General features: G+C 44.2%; 1 protein-coding gene across 1 annotated transcript in view; it reads left to right on the top strand.

The window, feature by feature from the left end:
- ALK (ALK receptor tyrosine kinase) overlaps positions 1–22,550 on the top strand; it is a 320,324-nt gene that overhangs the window by 288,023 nt on the left and 9,751 nt on the right. The window contains exons 14-25 of the mRNA XM_074863896.1: positions 2,276–2,407; positions 3,323–3,467; positions 4,317–4,499; positions 5,986–6,084; positions 7,014–7,166; positions 8,381–8,479; positions 10,093–10,279; positions 12,477–12,567; positions 13,516–13,580; positions 14,481–14,610; positions 20,236–20,333; positions 21,412–21,504. Coding sequence (XP_074719997.1) covers positions 2,276–2,407; positions 3,323–3,467; positions 4,317–4,499; positions 5,986–6,084; positions 7,014–7,166; positions 8,381–8,479; positions 10,093–10,279; positions 12,477–12,567; positions 13,516–13,580; positions 14,481–14,610; positions 20,236–20,333; positions 21,412–21,504 — 1,475 coding nt within the window. The remainder of the gene's footprint in view (positions 1–2,275; positions 2,408–3,322; positions 3,468–4,316; positions 4,500–5,985; positions 6,085–7,013; positions 7,167–8,380; positions 8,480–10,092; positions 10,280–12,476; positions 12,568–13,515; positions 13,581–14,480; positions 14,611–20,235; positions 20,334–21,411; positions 21,505–22,550) is intronic.

Raw genomic sequence — 22,550 nt, forward strand, 5'->3', positions numbered from 1 at the left:
TCCTTTCTGTTTTGCATTAATCCCTTCTACAAATACATGGAGTTCTGTCTGTTCACAGAGAAACCCGTTGTTCTTGAGGGGGTTTGGGTTATATGGTTCAAGGAATAGCAACAGTTTTACTGGAAGGGCATGAGTATGAAAAGATGAAGTACCATGTCACTGTGCTCACTTCCTCTTCAACATTCAGGCCCTGTTGATAATACACTACAGGTTCCTGACTGATCAGCATATCTCAGAGCATCTGTGTGGGTTTTCAGAGAGAAGAGACAACGCTGCCTTCCCTTCCCTCTGGAGATCAGTCTTCAAGGTTGACTTCAGAGGGCTTTGTCTTTGCTCCACTGTTGAGCCCAGCCCTGCCATTATAGTACTCTGCAACTCTGGAGCCACCCACCTCGCAGAGCCTGTTTGGTTATTGTCTGTTTAGCAATGGGAGAAACAAATTAATCACTGCTGGGTCAGTCCTGATTTTTGTGTTACTAACCAATCGTTGCTGCAAATGCCTTGACAGAAAGGTGCAACTTCCTCCATTTGCAGGCACAACAATCTATTAATGGTTTAGTGTTCTTTGGAGAATGAGGGAATAGGAGATTCTTATGGAGGAAACTGAGCATTATTCGATGAAATTTCACCTACAGGTTTGAGCCGGACATTTAAATGCTGTGCATTTCTCAACTGTTAATGGCTGCCATCCAAGAGATGAAAGCTTAGCAGTCTGTTACAGCAGAGAAAGGTTGAAGGTTGTAGACAAGAAAGAGGGGTTCTCAAGGCTGAGTGCTGAAGTAAATAATGTTAAAACTGGAATTATACATATCTACAAACAAAGCGTTAATATGAAGCTTCTTTGAAATGAGAAATGCTCTAACTCAAACTTCCATCTAACGTCTATAACTAGGACATTCCAGCTGAGTGTAATATATGGGCTCATTAAATTGCAGGCCACTGTAATCTTAGTGAGAATTTATTGAGTGCTAATGTAATTCTTTCATTGAGGCAAAGAGATTGCATTGACTTGTAGAAGGGACTTTTACTAGATTGGATTGTAATCAGTTATGTCTTTGCCATGAAGGATTTTTTTTTTTTTTAATTCAATTGTAATCTAGTGGTTCCTTTGGGTCATTGACTTTGTCATTTTATTAATCATCCCCACCCAACTCCGAATCAATTAAGGAGAAGACTAGGGAAAGGAGGATTGTTTAGTTCCATAGGCAAGTCTGCACACACAAAATGGATGCCATTCATTCTCTGGCACAACCTAGGACACATTTTGTGGTCAACAGAATAATTTGTAACTTGAGGCTGCTTTGCAGCTTGCAACTTACAAATAGTCACAGCAGAGTCCTGCTTGTCATGCACTTGTCATGCACTCTAGTATAAAATCTAAGCGACAGTTATCTCTCTTAGGTCATAGTCCATAATTATTTATAAATGATGGTTTAATGTGTTTGAAAACAGTTAGTGGATTCATGACTTTCCTAACACAGAAGTTTCATTACATTTGGTGCTAATTGGCGGAGGGGAAAAAATGCTAAGTAGGAAATTCGGAGACTTTTTAGTGAGATATTTTCTTTAACATTAGGTCAACATTGCAATCAAAGGTGGGACTGCAGCTCTTTCGGAGGGCTTTGAACTAACTACAGTAAAATTGCTGCTACAGCATAAGCGTCAGATCAACACAAAACTTGCTTGGAAGTCTAGATAAGTATTAGGTGGCTAGTCCATGCTGAGCTCACTGCTACTGTCCATGCTGTGACTGCCTAGGTTAAAGCCGGCTCTGGTACATCTACGTGAGCCACCAATACACCTTAGTTCTGGATAGATGCACATTGGCTGCCTGGCCCCAACCAGTGGGGTACAGGAAGAGTAAAGAAACTTGGGTTCTCTCTATGTCTCTGCCGTTTGGCTGTTGTGTGACATGGGGCAAGTCACATCATCGCTGAGTTACACCCTTCCCCCACTGGTGAAATACAGATAGTTAATGCTGGGATGTATTTGCAGTAAATTCTGGTACATCTTGTATGTTAGAAGTTTATGGAGCTGTTTTACATGCTAATAAATATCAGCACTGAGTTTTCTTCAAAATAATTCAACTAAAATGGCAACAAATTCTTCTGACAAAGGTTGAAGCAAAAAGTGAGATTCTTCCAGAAGAGCATTCACTTGCTTCTGCTTAGGACAATTTATTGGTCTGGGAGGGCAAAGGGTCCAATGAGGCCGTTGTGTGTACAAGGACATGGAGATTTCTTACCAGAATTCAGACCTGGTCTTCTGTTTGCAGACTAATGATGTTATACAGAAAGTCTGCATCGGAGAGAACAACGTGATTGAAGAAGAAATACGTGCAAACAGAAGTGTCAATGAATGGGCAGGAGGAGGTGGAGGCGGGGGAGGCGCAACTTACATATTTAAGGTATGGAAACATAGTCCCTGTGCACCTTCAGCATGAACACATCCTGCCACTGCCTCTAGTATCGCAGCCTGAAATATCTGAGAACCCTTTACACACCTCTGGGGAAGCGTCCACAAAGTGAGCTCTGGGTATGCTTCATTTCCAGTTGATAGCTGTAGTGAGCTGAGTTGGCCCTTCACACTTCTCAGAACTGCTACGCAGTATGGCCACACTTGGTTCAGTGGCTTGGAGTTTTCTTTGCAAATTTAGTAGTCTGAGCTGGATTTTTTTCAATGCAAGCTGAGATGCTGAAGCATAATTCTACAGCAAAGGGCAAAATCCACAGGACTTTATTCAAATCTATCATTGTAGAACAGTAGACTTCAGCTACACATTTGGCCTATATGGTGCATGACAAGAAAAGCTGAGATAGCCTGTGTGTTTTCTGTTGGCAACCCTCTAGCTAGGGACTGCTGATCTTTTCTGTACTCATTCCAAGCACCGGTTTCAGGCATTAACAATATGTTTAGATCACCAAGCTTCTACATAACTCTGCATAACTCTGCATGCTCAGTTTCCAGTGTAGCAGTCCTTTACCAGTGGAGACACAATATCGGACTATATAGAGCAGTCCCTTAGCTGCTTCATTTGATGAAAGTCATCACACGGTAACGTTACAAGCTTTCCAAGAGCCATCAGCACTGTAGGGACAATTCATAGAGCTGCTGATACCACTGTTCTCCATTGCATAACTTGGTAGGACTAGTGCCATTCATTAATCTTTTGGATGTGGGTGTATAAATAATGCAGTGGTAATTTGTAGTGCTGAGCAGTCCTAGATGCCTACTTGGTGCAACATGCAGTAACTAGCATGTGTTTGAACTTCCATCTGCCTGTCTCAGTTTGAACACTGCCTTTATTTCTGAATTTATTAAGATGGAGAATGGAGAACCAGTCCCCTTGATAATTGCAGCAGGAGGTGGTGGCAGGGCCTACAGAGCCAAAACAGACACATTTCATCCAGAAAGGCTGGAGAACGATTCCTCTATTCCAGGGTTGAATGGAAATTCAGGAGCTGCAGGTAAGGAAAGTTTATTCTTTTTAAGAAAACCTTTGTGAATATGTGGTACTCCCAGATTCCTCCTCACAAGAAGGTGAGGCAAAACTCATGAAAACACAGCTCAGGGGGAACCTGGCATATGGCATGTACCCACAGTGCAGGCTACTTGGCCTAAATGAGGTATTGGAGATGGTACAGCCATAGCAATGACAACATTCTCCCAAAATAATGTAGGACCTCCCATAAGCAAAGTTGTTTGATTTTTGATGTGGGAGTTTGCAGTGCCAGTGTGGCCGTCCTGCTCCCTGCACTGTTTTGTGCTGTGTAGACATACTCAGTTTCCCTGGCTTATGCAGAAAGAGCAAAATTGCACCCTGGCTAGAAGTCTCTGTGAAGAGACCTTGGACTGAACAACCAGCAGAACTGAAAGTGAGTCACTGGTGAGTATGTTGTATTTAGAGCGGGACTGGGACATGTTTTCACATACCTTTCACTAAATTCTTTTTGTTCCACTTCAGAACCGACGTGGGGTTTTTTCAGAAGTATATTTTGCAAAGAGAAGAGGAAGGCTCTCTAAGTCAGAAGCAAGTAGTTGGGGTGTAGGCAGGGATATCTTTTTACATTTTCGATAGAAAATACTTGTCCTTGTATGGTAGGTGAAAAGAGGTGCAGATGATTAACATGGTCAAAAGCCCTACAGAGAGGCCACTGTAGCACTGTGTAGCAAGCACAGCCCCTCTTCTAACCAAGGCATGAGATTCTTATTTTCAGCTGAGGTGCTTCACAGGAGTGCTTGTTCTGCAGATATCTGCAGTGTTTTTTACACAAAGATAACCCCTACCTGTGCCATTTGTCTTCTCTTAACTGCAGGTGGTGGAGGTGGCTGGAATGATAACACTTCCTTCCTGTGGTCAGGAAAATCCTTGCTGGAAGGTGCTACTGGAGGAACATCCTGCCCCCAGGCCATGAAGAAGTGGGGGTGGGAGACAAGAGGGGGTTTCGGAGGGGGTGGAGGGGGGTGCTCCTCAGGTGGAGGAGGCGGAGGATATATAGGTAAAGTGGCTTCGTGTTCAAGGTGTCCCTTCCCCTCCTTTAGTGCTAATGATCAGCAAAATGCTGATAGATAATTCTCCTATAGCTAGCTTATTTGACTGTTATGTACTAGTATGTCTGTGTGTTGCCTTTTTAGCACTAGATGAACGTATGGCATTTAGTCTTTGAGCAAATAGCCAGATGTCAGTCCTTCAGCTGCAATTCTGGCTTTGCACTCTGCAAAATGTGCCATCAAGATCCTGCTGTGAATCTTGAGCCTTCCATTTTGGGGTTATAGTGCTGAAGAAGGAGGAGCCACAGGCTATGTGCTCCCATTGCCAGCACCTGTGTTTTGAGGGTTTTGGTCCTGGAGACTGGCAGCCAGGCTTTATGCCAGGGGAAAGATGCAGCTTATTCTACCCTGCCCTGCTGTGGGTGGGCCTTGGTCCTGCACAGGTGGTCTCTGGGGGCAGAGGCTCAGGCTGCCAGCCAGGACCCCTCTTAATATAACGATGGTGGTGTTGACTTCAGTCAACAAGGAGCTAATTTCATGGGCTGCGAGTCTCAGGACAGCTGTCAGATGGCATTATGTTGATTATAACTGGTGTGGGCCAGATTCAAGATCTCTACTAACCCATAATCTCCTGGGCCACATAGTTTCTTCAGCCATCTGCACTGTGGTGGACTTTTTAACCCCGAGTTCTCCACAGCTTAGATCAAGTGTATTACAGACTAGAAATCCTGAGAGGAAGTATTGAGTTTAAATGATTAAGTGCATGTTTTGTACCAATGTTACTGTGTAATGCTTCTTTTTCCAACAGAATGCCTTACATGACATAATTTTAATTTCACTGAAGATGGTTAAAGAGGAAAAGCTATTTTTGGGTGGGGTGGGCGAGTCTTTGCATGCTTGTAGTACAAAATATATGGCCCATACTGTACTTCTGATATGCTCTATACTCATACTTTGCTCCTGATATGTGCTATATGCCCAAGCACAAATGAGCAACTCATAAATTCCTTCAGTCCCCACTCCTGGTGGACCACCCTGCTTTCGGGGTACAAAGGAGAGGAAGGATATCAGATTATTCATTCCCTCCGCTGACACAGTACATGCCTTGATCTGCAAGGGCACTGAAGGTAGCCCTTGAGTACTGGTGTTTTCCAGTCTCTTGGCTACATTAATTTTAAGAAGGACTTATATGTTTCACAGCATCCAAATGGTTAAAAATTAAGTTTGTGCCTTAGTTCGCAACAGTCTGCCTAGAACAGAGCTTAGAAATTGATTGTCACAAGCTGCTATTAAATTGAAGTTCTAGAGATAAAAGTCCAGCAGTTCACGCCTCAACTTGCTAAGTGTTTCGTATATGTTAAATACTTTGATTTATTCTCTTTTCTCATTTGGATGCCTCCCTAAATATGCTGAAGTCATGCATGTTGCAATGCTTATCTGTATTTTAGTGCCAATGAGCCTCAGTCTGTTAAGGTAACCTCTGGTTTGATGTAGGTGGCAATGCTGCAGTGGACAATGACCCAGAGATGGATGGGGAGGATGGTGTGTCCTTTATTAATCCAGTTGGTACTTTATACACTCCAGCACTTAAAGGTATTCCCATTGGTCAGAAGTCTTCTAGTGGGTGTCTTTCATGTTAAGAATAGTTTCCATCCGTAGGACACTTTACAACCCTTTGGGTACAGCTTACATAACATAGTCCAGTGGAGAATAAACAGAAGTAGCAGGAAGAAAGCAGGTGGAGAGAACATCAAGGCTATTAGAAAACACTTCCCAGCAGTAGTCTACTAGCCTGTAGATTCTGTGGTAACAGAGCCTCATAGTTCCAATACTTTAGGAGAGGAACACACAAAGCACCTGACTACTCACTACAAACATGTTCCTCAGAGCATCCCTCAACAAAGTATCCAGGTTGGACCAGGGAGTTTCTAGAGAAAACAGTGCAGTGCTGCCCAGCCGTGCATGGGAGTGATAAATACTTCCCCTCCAGCCTGTGTTTGCCCAGAAGTCAGTGTCTTGAATATGTTTGTGATGTGCTCAGAAAATACAAAAATATTTATTTGCTCAAAAAAAAATGTTTGCTTTAGAACAGCAGAAGTATTTTCAAATACAGATGCACTCTGGCCTCATAGATTCAGCCAGAAAGTTCTGAAAAAATTGCAGTGTTTGATCTCAGAGGGAGCAAAGGCCAGGAAAGAAAAGGGTGAGCCCCATGGAATGCTGAAAGGGCAGGTTTCCCTTAGCCTCAGCAGCAGCCTCCTTGCTAACTTGGTAGGACTATCTGCTCAAAGAGAGCCAGTGCACCTCAACTGCAGTGGGGCTAATTTAGCTGAATGTTATTTTCTACATGAGAAAAGGACAGGAGCTCTGGAAGGAGGGGAGAAATTAGTTTCTTAGGTGGGGCCCACCCTGCCACATCTGGCAACCATGACCACCATGTCCCATGTTTCTGTCAGTGCCCAAGGGAATGATATGAATGATCTTTACAGTAATTAACTCAGCTTCTTTCATCCACTCCCTAGTGACAGAGGGGCACGGAGAGGTGGATATTAGGCTGCATCTTAACTGCAGTCACTGTGAGATGGACGAGTGCCGTGTTGATCTTGAGACTCAAAAAGTCATTTGCTTTTGTGAACCAGGCACAGAGTTGGCAGAGGATGGTGTGTCTTGCATAGGTAAGTAGGTATATGGGGTAGGCTGCTAACATGTGAAACAGAAAATGCATGATCTGTAGTTTGGACTTTTAAGACATCCTGAAAGTTTTATGTAGTTTTTCTTAAACTGTCTTCTGTTGAAAATTACTTTCTTTCTTGCTAGTATATGATGCAGAGTTATTTTGCTAGGATATAGACACATCAGTGCTGAGGAATGGTGCACAGAGCAGCATTGCTGGTTTGCTTTACAGTATCTGTTTGCCATACTGGGCAGCACTGAGGAGAGTCAAATGTTGTGCCTGGTTGCGCTGATGCTCACATTCGGCTCTGAAATCATGAAAGTTTGCTCACTGAAGGAATTTTCCAGCTAAGCTTAAATTCCAGGTCAGTCCTCTTAATCAAAAAAGTGTACAAGGTGAAGGAGAATATAATTCCTGTGGATTTGGATTTATAAGGCGCAGGTGCAGAATCTCTAAGAAATTCTGCATGAGAGACCCCTGAGGAAAGCTAAAGACAGTGCCTGTACTTGCCTTACTTGAAAGACCAAGCGCTCAGAGCTCCATTTCTAGGTTTCCTTCATATTCTTGCCTGGCAGTCAGAGCAACTGACTCCAGGGTTTCTGGATCCTGCTCTCAGCTTTGTCACCGGCATGGGAAAAGTGTTCTGTGTTTTTACCATTCCCATCTGTAAAATGGCTTAAAAGCATGGTCATTTTGCTAGGGTGAAGTAAACCTTAAGAGATGGTCATTGAAGGCCTTGTGGTCCCAAGTGAGGATGCAGCTATGGAGTACTTTGTACTACACTTAGTGTTACCAGGTTTTTCTGCCTGGATTAGATGCATTTAGAAGATGATATATTGCAGTCCTCCTTCTGCTTTTGCTGTGATTGGCATTGATAGCAGCACTTTAACCCTGGCAATGTAATGTTCTTTCCACCTCCCCAACCTCCTGCCCCTGGTTTTTATGGTCTTGTTTTCATACCCAGGGAGTGCACATGTTAATTCGTTGGTAGCAAACCATCTGTTTTAATGGCTTGATACTAATTGAGGAAAGTGAAACAATGAGGTATTAGAGGTCATAGATCCTGAGAACTGATCATGCCAGAGGTTGCTCCTACACGATAGGAGCAGCAGATGAGTAAATGGAAGGAAGAGCAGAAAAATCTGTCTGCAAAAAAGTGGCTGCTGGGAGATTATTTCAAACATGTAACTCCTTCTTCTCCTGCCTCTGTTACAGCTGAGCCAGTGGTTCATCTTCCTCTCTCCTTGGTCTTGTCTGTGGTGACTTCAGCATTGGTGGCTGCTTTAATTTTGGCTTTTTCAGGAATCATGATAGGTGAGTGTTTCTCTGCAAATGATATTTCATATAAGGGCTGGATCTGAGCCAGGGATAATTGGGCCCTGGATTCAGGTTTTTAGCTACTGCTGTATTTAATGACACCTTCCCACACACATGCCTTAACTTCAGATTTCAGTGGTTGTTTCTAACCACAATGACCAATTTGAGGAGGTTTCAGTTACTGACTGCATCTCGAAAGAGACATTACTGCTTGTGTTGTAGTGTAAAGCTGCCAGAACACAGCTGCCACTGGTTTTGTTAAAGCTGTTGCTGCTTAATGCCTAAAAGCAAGCTTCTTTATTTGTGTGCCTACATACAGATTTAGCCTCTTAATGTATGACATTTAAGCTTGAAATTCTCACTTAGGTTCCCCTTTTACAAACTGTTACTTAGTAGGATGTGGGCATTCTTGACATCTTTATTTTAAATTTTAAAAGGTATTTTTCACCCTTTCATTTTCTTATTTTAAACAATTGCTCACCTGCATTCAATTGCAAGCAGAATAGATTTGAATCAATGAAAAACAGCCAGGGATTCAAATTACAGCTCTGCCACCTTTCTTTGTCCACACTGTATATAGTCTGGGGGAGGGGAGGGATGTACCCAGAGCAGCAAATGGCAACTATTAAATTAGATTTGTGCAGCTGTTTCAGTTTTAAGAATTTCAGGAGTTATCAGTTGCACACACATGGCCCTACACGTATGGTTTCTGGCCTGACAGTACCCCTTTAAAATTACTAATTACTTCTCAGGGAGTGGAAGAGTAATCCTCTTTCCATCCAACTAGCCTATCATTGCCATCTCAGGAAAGAGCAGCGGTTTAAAAAATCAAAGCAAAAGCAATGAGGAGGCAAATGGAGGACAGGAAGGGTTTGTGGATAGGTCATTACATCCGTCTGCCTTTGTGAGTGCATGTTTACCCCTTAAATTCTTCCCCTGAGCAACATCTGCTGGAGAAGATGCAATAGCTATTACCATCACAGTCTTTGGGCTCAATCCAGCTTCCCACAGAAATCAATAGTAAAGGTAATAGTGATTTAACCTGCTCAGGATTGGCATCTTGCTTTGCAAAAAAGACTGCAGTATCAATTACTATTTCAAGGAATATTCACAGGATGTCTTCTTTCAAGGTGCGATTTCTAATGACATTTCAGAAGTATCAGTGAAGTGATTCAAGGAATACAACAGTACCATAAACTGATTTCAAATTTAGTCCAGCTCTGTTGTTTAGAAACACTTTTGCAAAATGAGCTAGTTTAATGTACAATGTGTTATTCTGAGGTAACAGTTTAATCTATCCATTTTGAACAATGTGATGCAATAATTCATTTCAGATTTTAGTCACTTCTGCATGATTTAGCAAAGTTGGTCATACCCTGACTCCCTCAAGTTTGGAACTGGACTCATACTTGGAAGGTCCAATTAAACTAAATAGAACAAAACAAAAACCTCAGAACTGTGAAATCAAAGGTCTCTGCAAGTGAAATTCATTTTACTTCTTCCAATAAGTTCATGAGCAAGCCTGTTTCTTCATAAAATGTGTAAGACAGGCTGCTGTCCTGTTCCGAAGTCAGTCTGTGTCTCTGGTTGACTGTGCTCTCCATATTTAGTATATCGTCGGAAGCACCAGGAGCTACAAGCCATGCAGATGGAATTACAGAGCCCAGAATATAAACTGAGCAAGCTGCGTACTTCCACTATCATGACAGACTACAATCCCAACTACTGCTTTGCAGGAAAGACCACATCCATTAGTGACCTCAAAGAGGTGCCTCGAAAAAACATCTCCCTCATCCGGTAAATTCATCTTTGCCTTCCCCATGCTTCACACCACCATACACTCAACGTATGCTGGCTCTCTTACTCTCATGTCTTTGTGCAGGCACATACAAATTCTCATTCCCCTTTTCATAAGAAAGATGTAAATCTGCAGTAGTTATGCTTGTGTGGAGAGGACTAGACTTTGGCAGTCTCCTTAACCTTTTACAGGTGCAGTGTTAATCTTCTGGGATTATGAGAGGAACTGAAGAGTCATCACCAGTAATTCAGACACATCTCTTGCAGCCTGTGAAATGATTGGCCCATTTCCAGTGTTAACGGATGAAATGCTGGGGAGGCTGAGGCTCGTAGGAAGCTCTTTTGAAGTCTTTGATAGGATCTTTGGTAAACACGATGACAACCTTAAGTACAATAGCAGGAAAAGCAATGGGTTTGAGACTGTCAGACAGCATTAAAAAGACAAGAGTATAAAGCCAGCAGGACAGTCGTGTCTAGATCAGAATTTCTAGAAAGTTTGAAGGAGTCTCCTAAGAAAAACTTGAAAATTCAGAGTTCTTTCCCACCTTGCTCTACTGCAGGATACTTGTGAATGTGACATTACCCTGATACCACGCAGTTTTACACAAAACGTCAAGAAATGGAAGCAGGAGAGCTTGGAAGACTAGGGAGCTTATGGTGCTAAGAAAGATGATACTCAGAGCAGTCTCTGCAGTCTGCAAATTTTTGCTGTCTCTTATCTCATTCCCCCTTACCTGCACATCTTGCTGGACTTCATCTGGAAGTTTCCAGTGTACCCTGCGCTGCTGCTGCCTTTGTCACTTGGTCTCTGAAAGGATTTTTGAAGTGTGGCAAGCTGCAGAGAGCAGAGGATACAGCTGGGAATTGGTAAGGGCAGGGAAGGTGAACTTTTGGGGAGGAGGGTGAGTTATGAGCTGTAGAGATCTGTTTTATACCCTTAGTTTGTAATAAGTTGGTCAGGCTTAGCCAAGAATAGTGTCTCAGGATGATACCTACAAAATGTTATTAAAAGAAATGGTTGAGTCACAGGCAATGCAAGTCATCACTGTGGTTTCACTGCCTAGGCTGATCTTTATCCTGGCAAAACTACAAATGGAGCTTATGCAACAAGAGAGCAGATTGCCCTTAGCAGCACCTGTTTGAACAGACAGGAGGGCAACAGCCCATGCAAAACCAGTCTGTGATAGACCAGAGAACAGATTCAATGCGGCGCTCAGGCCAGACCTGGGTCTACCAGGAAAGTGCATGTTGTAGAAGAGAGCCTTATTGAAAGCCTTTTACCCAGACAGAGATGGAGGAATGTCTCTTAGAGGCTCAAACTACTGCCCAATGTGCAGCCCATGCAGGGTTAAGAGGGACTCAGGATCTGGGATGCAGCCTCATTCTCTGCCAGAGTTTGCTATGTCGTTATGACATGCCACCTCTGTGGTATAGCTGTTGTTGTACCAGTTGACTTGATGTTAAGCAAGTGAAGACTGAATAGATAGATACGCAAAATCTGTATCACGAGGACATAGGACAGAATCTGTTGTGTGATTACTTTAATTCCTTTCTCTTTTTCTTGTGCCCTTATTCAAAATAAAATTGTAAATTTCATAATATGATCAGTGCCAGAAACAGTTCTTATCATGAATTCCTAGAGCCAAGTGCTTCACAAAGTGCTATCATCACCATTTACTGGCTAAGGTACTTACCCAGAATCACAAAATAAATCAGGGAAAGATATTTGGTTTAGAATTCAGGTCCTTTGAGAACCATTGTGCTTCCTAGTTTCTTAGTCAATGTTTTCTTTAATGGTGATGCATAAACATCATGGGAACTGTTAACATGTTTAGGGTGTGGGAACACCAAGATAGCTTTACTGACCTACTTTGGAGTGCCCACCACTTGAGCACTGACACCAAAGTCATAGAAGAGTGCTACCCGTTACACACTGCCGTGCCAGTTGATTTCACTGGGGACTATTCACTTTTGAGGATTGCTTTCCCTACCAGTTAAATACATTGTAGGTCCAGGAAGGATCATGTCGAGGTCTGGTCCCCTGCCTAGTGTGAGGAGTGGTATCGTCAGTGTCTATATCCACTTCTCCCTGTTTCACTACCATGAAAATTGTGAGCCCATTCTGCAAGCTGTGACCACAGTGTTATAATGTGTGTTCTCTGTAGTAAAACCTTCTTGTCTTCTCTGGTCTGTCCAGGGGTTTGGGCCACGGAGCCTTTGGTGAGGTATATGAAGGTCAGGTGGCAGGGATCCCCAGCGACCCCACTCCCTTGCAGGTGGCTGTGAAAGTAAGTGACAGTGTATGAGTTATCATGATGGTTTCATGCACCTTTCACCCAAGAGTCCCAATGCATTATAAAAATGAAGATGAGTTAAGCATTACTATAGTACTGAAGGATGTGACTAGAAAGGTTGCTGCTCTGTTGCGACACTTTATCATAGTGATGGTACAGCTTGTAGCATATGGGCTTGTGAGGCTATTAAAAGAGTAAGTAGTAGATAGGCAAAGTAAGTAATAAGTAGTAAATAGGCAAAGATTTCCCTTACAGCTGCAGTAGACTGCAGGTATGAGAAATAAATCCATCCTCTGTCCATCCTCCACTTGCTACACCTGATGTGGTAATCTGTACAAAGCCTTTGAGTCAGAGGGCAAAAGTCTTCACAGGGCCAAGAGCAGCTGGCACATACACCAAAGAGCCTGCAGGTAGGAGATGGCTGGTTTTCCAGGGATCTCACCACTCCCTTACAGGATGGATATGCACTGGATGTGAAGCTAAATCCTGAGAGACCCTGGTAGGGTTCTCCAGGCCTTCAGCAGCCTATCTAGCTTGTTTTCTCCTAGAGGTTACATAGCAGCACAGTCCTACTGCTGGTTATAGTTCCTTGCTGGAGGTAGGAGTACTGAACTGTCAGAGCGCTCAGGAGCTGTGGTCTCATTCCTCATTCTCTATACAGCAGTCCCATATATTGAGCACTGTTCCCTGTGCACTCTGGGCTATTTCCTTTGCTGGGAGGAGGATGACAGGGGCGTTGATGGACCATGTGTTCTGACCTTTACCTTTCAACAGGCTTCACAGTCTAGTTTAGTAATGGTCTAGCTATTACCTTAGAGTGAGATTTCTTTTAAGAGAAACAAGGATTGCTGCAGACAATGTTAGTGCTTTTGATTGTGCCAGGTGTTCTACATCTGTAAGTTTAAATATCTTCTCCTTGTTAACCTGTTCTTTCTTTTCCAGACACTGCCAGAAGTGTGTTCGGAGCAAGATGAGCTGGACTTCCTCATGGAAGCTCTCATTATTAGGTGTGTATGAATAAGATGAACAGCACTTGTGCAGGTTTCCAAAGCCCAGCACTGGAAAAAGGTGCTTTGAGAGGTGATGTCCACACAACACATCTATACAGTAGCTTTACGCATGGCTGTCAGCATTTTACAAAGAAGATCGGCATTACCATCCTTTTCTACTTACAAATGAAGAGGCACCAGATGATTATGGGCTAAATTTTCAAGAGGGGTCACACTGGTTTTCACTATCCAAAGTGAAAATCTTTAGGCTCAGTCTTCAGAATTGATAACAGGGTCCTTTGATTTCTCTTAGAGATCAGAACATGAGGTAAAAACAAGCCTTAAGAGTCTGAGTTTGACTAGTCAAAGCTAACAGATGGCATTGAATTAATGCTGCTGTCATGTCACATGTCAGTGACTGAGTCCTAGAATCCATGGAAATAGTTTCCCATCAGATTGAAGTCTGGAGAAATAAGGAAGTATTAGAGACTAGACCTTGAGGAATATCCCCCACATAAGCAGATCCCTGTGACAGTATATTATTTGGAACAACTCTGCCCTAGCCCAGCTTCTGCCCCTTGGATAGGGAAATTAGGAGCAGAATTTTCTCTGTTATCAGACATTCTCTGCTTCCTATGGCCCACAAGTCTTGCTGTAGCCCAAAAAAGGATGCAGAATATAGGAAGAGGAAAAGCAGCCAAAAGCCACTCCTTCCCCGCCTCTGTTTCTGCACTACGCAGACAGACACAGAGTGCAGGAGTAGCACTTTAGCTTTACTCAGTTACCCTATCTTTGAGATTTGTTACTTTCCAAAAAACAAAACAAAACATTCCCCACAGCAAAACATTTTGATTCTTTGCTGCAATTGTGCTTTTTGGATCAAAGTTGCTCCATAATTGAGTCTCTGTGTCTCCACAGCAAGTTCAACCACCAGAATATTGTGCGCTGTATTGGGGTGAGCTTGCAGGCACTGCCCCGTTTCATCCTGCTAGAGCTCATGGCTGGAGGTGACCTGAAATCATTCCTGAGAGAGACACGGCCTAGACCGGTAAGAAAAGAGAAAATTGAATTTTATTTAGTAAGCTGCTGCCACAAGGCAAATACATAACTATAAAAGAGCTGATCCATGCAGCTACTATTTCCCAGCATTTTAGAGGGTCAGAAAATTTCTGTTGCTGGAAGACCACTGTGGGGGCAGGACACAGATGTGTAGGGAACAGATGCTGCTAGGGTTATGCAGAGTTGCCTCATCCCTGGACTTTGCTAGATAACATTGCAGATACTATCTAAAGAAAACAAAATCAAAGTATAAAAAAAAAAAGTTAAACTCTACTCTTACCTTCCTCACACCAGCTGGGGGCGGGTTGGGGGGAAGCATTGAGCTAGTAATGATAAATCTGTTAGTTAAACTGCTGATCAGGTGCATTTCTGTGGATATCTGTCAGTGCAAGTTTGATACAGGCAAGGAGAGAATCCGGCCTGGAGCTGTTGACTTAATAGCAAATATCTTTAGTCCAGAATTTTAAAGATTTTTCCACTGAAATCAGCATCAATAGGAAATGACAGTCAGTTAGAAATGTGTGAGAAATAAATTGCAATTTTTAGAGAGGAATCAGTATTTCAGAAGAATGACGTTTGCCCCTGATTCCCTGGATCAGAAAGGCACCCAGGTGGTGAAGTTTAGCACCAGGACCCAGCTTCATACTTTGCCTCTACATTTCTTTGACACAGGGCAAAATGCTGGATCTTATCAGTACAAGAGACACACAAATTGGCCTTAACAGCTATAAATGAGATTCTTCCTCAAGGAATCTGGAAACAGATCGACTCTGTATTTTTTCCTTGCAGTCTGGTATTCAGACATATAAAATGGTCTGTGTTGCTCAGGAGCACCGCAGCCTTGGATAGGTTGCAATAAAGTGGCTCCTGCCTGGATAAGAAGGCTAAACACCCAGGAAGCCAAAATGTTTGAAATCTGAGGAAGCAGTCTTCATAAATAGAGGTTGGTTTTCTGTAGCACCTAGAGATGCTCTTGTTAGCTCCTACAAATGGGCTGAACTTGGTGGCAGATGAATGGGGAAATTCCTGTTTTGCAATGTGGGCTCCGCTTTCACGTGGTGCAGAGCAAAATGGCACAGGCAAGGTGTGCTGCATGGTAGGTGCTTTGTTCAAAACCACCGGGACAGGCTGTGCCAGATGTGTGAAGTGGCAGGTGAAACAGGATGCTGTCGGGCGAGGGCATCCATCACTTTGCAAGGGAAGCATCTTTTTGGCTCATTATATTAGAGAGAGAAGCCAACTCAGTAATGATCAGAATCTTGTGAGGAAGCACCAAGAACATTAGTCCTTAACAGCAGGAATTTTTACCTACTTGCAGTAAAATGAACCAGTTGCTTTTGTGGATGAAAAGCCCTTAATCTTTATAGGATGCAGTCATGGGAGCCTTCTGATCTGAGGGCTTTCTTTCCGTTTGCCCCTATCCCATTCATGAGTTCCTCCTTGCATGCCAGGGCTTCCACTTCTGTTAGCGGTAGCTCTGTGCAACCCCTGTGAAAGCTAAAGGTGATGGTTCGCTCCAGGCACAGCATATGTTACTTCCTTGGTATTTCTCTTTTTGCCTTGGCAGTCTCTCCTTCCTTTCCTCTCCTTTCCTTGTCTTTCCTGATGTGTTTGAGGTTATCTGAGACTGACCATAACTAATACTACACACAAGGGCTGTTCCCAGCACCTGAAGATCCTCCTCTGTTCCTGCATTTAACATGCTCCCAGGACTGAAGCAGACCTGGGACGGATGCTGCTGTTTTCTGCTCTGTCTCGTGCCTGTCACACTTGGGAAAGCTGAGGTTCAAATGCAGACGGGCAGTTGCAAGCTGGAACTGATTCAGAAATTCAGTTTCCAGTCCCTCTTTAACAGTAGGGTGAATGTGGAGAGCCTGACTGTGTGCAGAAACAGATGCACACATTTTTGCTCCAATTCTAACACCTTCCTTCCTCTTGCCTTGCCCTGCTTCTGCTACCATCTCATGTGGTGGCTGCCTGGCAAGAATGACAGGGTGATTCATTGTCTGGCTGCCGGGGCAGCTTCTGAGGAGCTATGAGTGCTGAGAAATCAGCCTCTGGTGCACATGTTTGACTGCTGGCTCAGAAACTATGATGCTAGGAGACTGGCTGATGAGAGGTGAGATGTGTGCGGGGCATTATGCTCTGTGAAATATGGGATCCAGCTGTGGAAGTGGATTTACCCTCTGCACATACTTGAGGTGTGATGGAGTCTCTGTACATAAGGCCTGTGGCTCAGTACCGCTGGATGTATCTTTGCACTGCTCTTAATGAACCCTGAGCTGCTTTGTTCCTCCTCTTGCTCATTCAAGGAAGACAGGCAGAAGGCAGGCATAGCAGACTGGACTTGCAGCTCTCCAGGCCCATTAAAGGAATGGAAAGACAGGAACACTGCAGAGTAAACAGGCTTTGATGAGCTTTGCTTCCAACAGGAATTAATTGAACACTCAAGACCTAGCTGACTGACTCAGTAACAGAGGTGCGCTGCTTACTGTGCAGTATGAATTACTGTTGTTGTTTCCCCTTGGTTTTTTCCAGTTTTGTATTTTCCAGCTGATTTCCTTACTACCTTGTCTTTCCCACCTACTTCTGCTTTCAGCCTGATTGCAAAAGAGAGATTTGCATGTTCATCCCCTACTTGCTCTCCCCACTCCCCTGCCAGTAACTTCAAATTCATTTGCCAGTTTCAGTGAAATTTAATAGAGGTGTGAAAGGCATTAACTTGGCATTAATTCCAAGGCTTCAGAAAGAAGAAAGCGCCGTGCTAGAGCGACCACTGAGCAAAGCAGTTGTCTTGTTTGGCTTGCCACTGGCCAGCAAGAACCTGTGTGACTTGGAGCAAGACACAGGCAGCATGCTGCTGTGCACTCAGCCACTGAAAAACGTGGAAGGGAGCAGAGGGAATGGTGGAGGAGAAGGTGAAGCAAGGGAAGGGGGAACTTAAGACATTGTGAGGGACATGAAATGAGAAGCTAGAGCTACCGCAGGAGGTATCTGGACATGGGATCCAACTTAATGGGAGATCAGGATGCTGCCAGCACACATTATTGCATGTTGTTCATCTGTGTTCTTCATGTAAATAATGAAGGCAATGTTCCACCAACATGTAATGATTTTTCTGAACTTTAAACAAGAATGATCGTAAGCGTAAGCCAAATGTTCATCCAACATCGCTGACACAATACCAGTGACTCTTGTGCACTATTGTCAGTTTATGCCAGCCAGGTCTGCTCCATAAGCTTCAGATTCATACTTCATGGGTCCAGGATTTACAGCCCCAAACAGTTTGTGTTCCATTTCTGACAACGTTTCACATCTATTGCAGGATTACCCCTTCCCCCTCATCTGGAGACAGGCAATCTGGTAGATTCAGAGACGCCTGGAATTGGAGCTTTCGCTCATTATGAGCGTTGCAGAATTGTCCGTTCTGGGAAGTTCAGTGCTGATCTTTCTCTCGCAGAGCACAGCAATCAAAGAACAGCTCTGGAAGATAAATCATATACGGATAAATGATTCCCCTCCTTTGTGTTGTGCAGCCTGTTGCACAGAGCAGTGATTACACTGAACAATACACAGAATTTCATTCACCTTTAGCAAGGTTCAGCCCCCCCCCCGGGGAGGTGCCACACTCGTGCTTCCCACCTGCCCCCTGCTCTGAGCAGCGGTGCATTGCAGCTGCCATTGTCCATTCATCTGGGGAGCAAAAGCTGTAAAGTGAATCCTTTGGTGTCTCAAGGCTGCTCCCCTTGCAAAATGAATCCCAAACCTCCATTTTTCAAACAAATTGCATGGCTAAATTGTCCTTGGCTGGGCAGTCACATCTGTTTTAGGACTGTGTTTAGCCAAAGAAAAGGTGGAAGGGATTCATCCAAGGAGGGGAAGGAAGGGGAAAAAAGGGAAAAAGAGAAAAAAGCTATGCTGTTCAAATCAGCTTATGGCTTCAGCCTACTGACTGTCTTGCAGTCTAGTTCAGATCTGGAATTGATTGCACACTAAAGAATTGGGCTTTTCACTTGGTTTTCACTTAAAGTTTCTGACCCTTGCTCAGAAGAGAAGGGAATGGGTAGATCAAGACATTAATTTCTCTTTGGTTATGCTCTGAAAGGGAAAAAGAAGGCTTCTGCATCCTTTCTTGCTGTAGCCATCTTGTGTAGCTGATGAGTGACTTTAACTCACAGAGGCAAAAAACATTATTCCCCCATCCCCACAAAAGCAGGGGGGAGAGGCTTTGTTTTCAGGAAATGGTTACTCTACAAAAAGAAAGGTTTAGGGGGAGACGTAGTCTGGTGTTTTAAAGAATCGGTTAAGTATATATATATATGCAATGAACTATACTGTGTAAATAATAAAATATAGGCAGGTGATACATAGTCACAAATGATTTTATCGCACCGCACTGAAAAAAACAGGCTTTGTTCACACAGAGATGCAGCATTTTTCAATTATTTCATTAGTCAAGTTAATCTCTTTAGAAGACATTAAGACTTTTTCAGGTTTTACCAGCCATTGCGCACTGTTTAACTACTGGCTGCTGCCTGCTGCAGAGCCTGGACTTATTTCCAGTCCCAGTTAGCAGTGGTTTAGATCAGGTGGGATGGCCAGCACAGCATCGCATCTGTCTGGAGATACGTTTCATCGCAGCAGATGGGCTGGCAGAGCCGGCAGTCCCTGTCACTGGAGAACCCGTGCTGGTTTGTTCATCAGTGGGGGAGCCCCCTGGGCAGATGTGGCTTTTGGGTGCTGAGCAGAATGGTGGGTGTCATAAGGGAGACCCAGGGGCTGGGGTAGGCTTGTTTGGTCCAATAACCAAGGCCACAGATAGACACTTAGCTAGCAAATGGCTGCTGTGGAATAAGCAGTCACTGCCACCCAGTTGTTTGTCATCGCCCCGCTGGCAGCAGCGATTTCCTCCTCCCCCACAGGACTGGCGACAGGGATCACTGATTCACACCTCAGTGCGGAAGCTGATGGTTTGGCTTCAGAGGCCAACAAACGCAAGCCGGTGCTAAGCCTGCCTTTTTCACTAAAGCGTCTGGCTCCTGCTGGCAAGGGCTGTGGACTTCATCAGAGGGGCAGGAGCAGGGAGTTGGCAGCCTTAGTCTTCCATAGCCGTTGGCTACGCAAACCTGTGCCAGTGCTCTGAGGGGCAAGATAAAACCCACACAGATGTGGAGGAGGGAAAGAGCAAATGTGACTCACGCCATTATACAAAATGTCATTCTCTTTGTTCAAGGTGACTTTAGAGAGGAGCTAGCAATAATAGAAAGAAACTGAGTGAGAACCAGTTCAGGCTACAGATCTCCTCAAAAATCACGCTGAAAATTCAGAAGCATCTCCCATGAGAACTGGTGGAAATTTGCACAGGGGCATCCCAACGGAGCTGGAAAGTCAGATCCAGCTGTTCTGATTCTGTCCCTGGGATTTGTGTGACATTGTGCCTGCACATCCTTTGCATAGTTCATGGATATGAATGCTCTCTTGCGTATTTTTGTAATCCCTTTGTGTATTAACATCTGAGCTACATCGCTTGCTGGAGAGTTCCCAGTGCTGTATCAGTGACAAATCATGCCATGTTCTTGCTTTTAACCCACATTTGTCCCTTGTCTTTCGGTAGAATCAGCCCTCCTCCCTTTCCATGCTGGACTTGCTCCATGTCGCTCGTGACATTGCTTGTGGGTGTCAGTACCTGGAGGAGAACCACTTCATCCACAGGTGGGTGAACACGGTCTGTGCCAGCATGGGCATGGCTTGTGTAGGCCAGCATGGACTTGGTATGTTTATGTCCTGCTGCACTCTAGTGGCTGGATACCTTTAAACAAGGTAGATAAAATCAAAATAATAGAAGCAATTAACAGAAAAGGTGCTATAAATCAGATTGCAGAGGTCTGTAGCTTTATGAAAGGCTCTGCCTCAGTGCCTGCACTTGTGCAGCCTGTTTGGCTACTCTGCAAATGGAAACACAATCTCGTGACAGAAATCTTCAAAGCTCTCCCCATCACGAATTTTGCTTTGTGCCTTTCTGCTCTTTCTGGAACTCTTTTCTTCTCCCTCTCAAAGAACGGCTGTACAAGTACGGCCGTAAGTGCAACACCTCGTGACTACCATCACTCTGCTCCTGCAGAACATGGTGTTAGGCAAGTGTCTAAAATTCTGCCTATTAAGCAGAGATGAGCAGAGTGAGATTGTAGCTCACTCTTCTGAAAGAGTTACCCACCAGGTATGCCACCATGTTATTCAGATCTCAAGGTTTACTTCAGCCCAGCAGAGCTGGAGCTGGAGCTTTACCCGCATACACAGATTCAGGCCCATACCCTCAGTCTTTAGAGCAACACCTGCACATTGTTTTTCCTCCTGTCTCTGCCAGTACGACACCTGTTTGACAATATTTGAACAAGCACGCTAGGAACAGGTCGGTGGATCATTCCCCAGGTAGCTTGGTGTTGGGACTAGTACATTGCTGAAATCAGCCCCACTGCTTGCAACTCCTTAGAGACTTAAAAATAGCTCCTGGGGTAAAGGGAGGCTCACAGAAGGCCCATCCTTTCCGCTGGAAGATGTTACGTGAAGTTTAAAGAGGAAATGTTGAAGAGCAGAACTGCTCCTGCTGTTGGGGTAGATTGGAATTTGGGACATCACTAGTTACCCATGCACACTGACTTTTCTGGCTGTTGTGGGCTCTCTGCAGCTCAGGAAAGTAGGTACTATTCTTTGTTTTCTTTCTGGCTTGCAAAATTGTCGAATGATTAAGTGGTTCTTTTCTTTCTGTTGCTTTTCTTCCCTTTCCTTGTAGGGATATTGCTGCCAGGAACTGCCTCCTTACCTGTCGAGGGCCTGGGAGAGTGGCTAAAATTGGAGACTTTGGAATGGCCCGGGATATATACAGGTAGCAGAGCTAAGTCCAGGGTATCTGCAAGTGGAAGCTCGCTAAAATGAGGGAGGAGCAGTATTTGTGCAGGAGAGCAGGCTCGTGTGCTGCTCCATGTAACCCTAGCAAAACAAGAGTAGAGAGATCCCACCCTGCTGAATCCCAGCTAATGCTTTTTGGTGTTTGCCTTCACCCGTAGTTTAACTGTGCTCTGGAGACTTCTCCCACTCCTGACAGCTTTCTTCTGGGTAATGAAGTCTGATGGTCACTGAAGGCATTTTTCTTCCCTCTTGTACTCTGTCCTCAGTTTCTTGTCTTTACTTTCTCCACAGCGAATGGCATTGATGTGCCCTTTTGTTTTGTGGTCCCAAATCATTATGAGTTTAATCTCTCTCCTTGATACTACCCCTGCCCCTTTGGTGTGGTATCATCAGTAAATCTCCTCAATTTACTGCAGACAAAGGAGGAAGGTGCAGAGGAAGGTCAGGAAAATGTAATCACCCAAACTGGAATTCAGCCAGGACACAGGGTTAACTACTCTGCTCTTGCAAGAAGTGCCAGGAAATCTTTAATGACCATGAGCAGTCAGGGCTGCAGTTTGATATCTCATCTTCCAGATAGCACCTCCAGAAGTGCAGCACCATGTCCTGCTGTGCTGAGGAATTGATTTGCCTCTGACTCAGAGGAAGGAATACCTTGTACTCAGTCACCCGCACTGTTTATTCCAGTGCCTCGCCTTCTGTTTTTCCTGCTCAGGGATTCTCCTGTGCAATTACTAAGCCAGGCATGGCACTGCTTAGCTTGAGATCTGACAGTATCACAGCCTGAGGTGATGCAAACAGAGCGCTACCTTCAGAAATGCAAGTGTATCAGAGCTGCTTTTTTTTTTTTTTCCCCCTCCTCTATCTCCCTTCACAAAGAGCCCCCACTCTGCCCCGCTGTCAGGTGGGACTCTGCTGGGACAAAGTAGCATCTGTCACACTCACACAGTCAGCACTACCGGCTGCCAAGATGAACACTTTGGTGCTGAGCTTTCAAAGGTGCCTTTGAAGTCTGCCCATGTT

Source organism: Strix uralensis, chromosome 3 (genome assembly GCF_047716275.1).
Source record: "Strix uralensis isolate ZFMK-TIS-50842 chromosome 3, bStrUra1, whole genome shotgun sequence".
NCBI lineage: Eukaryota > Metazoa > Chordata > Aves > Strigiformes > Strigidae > Strix > Strix uralensis.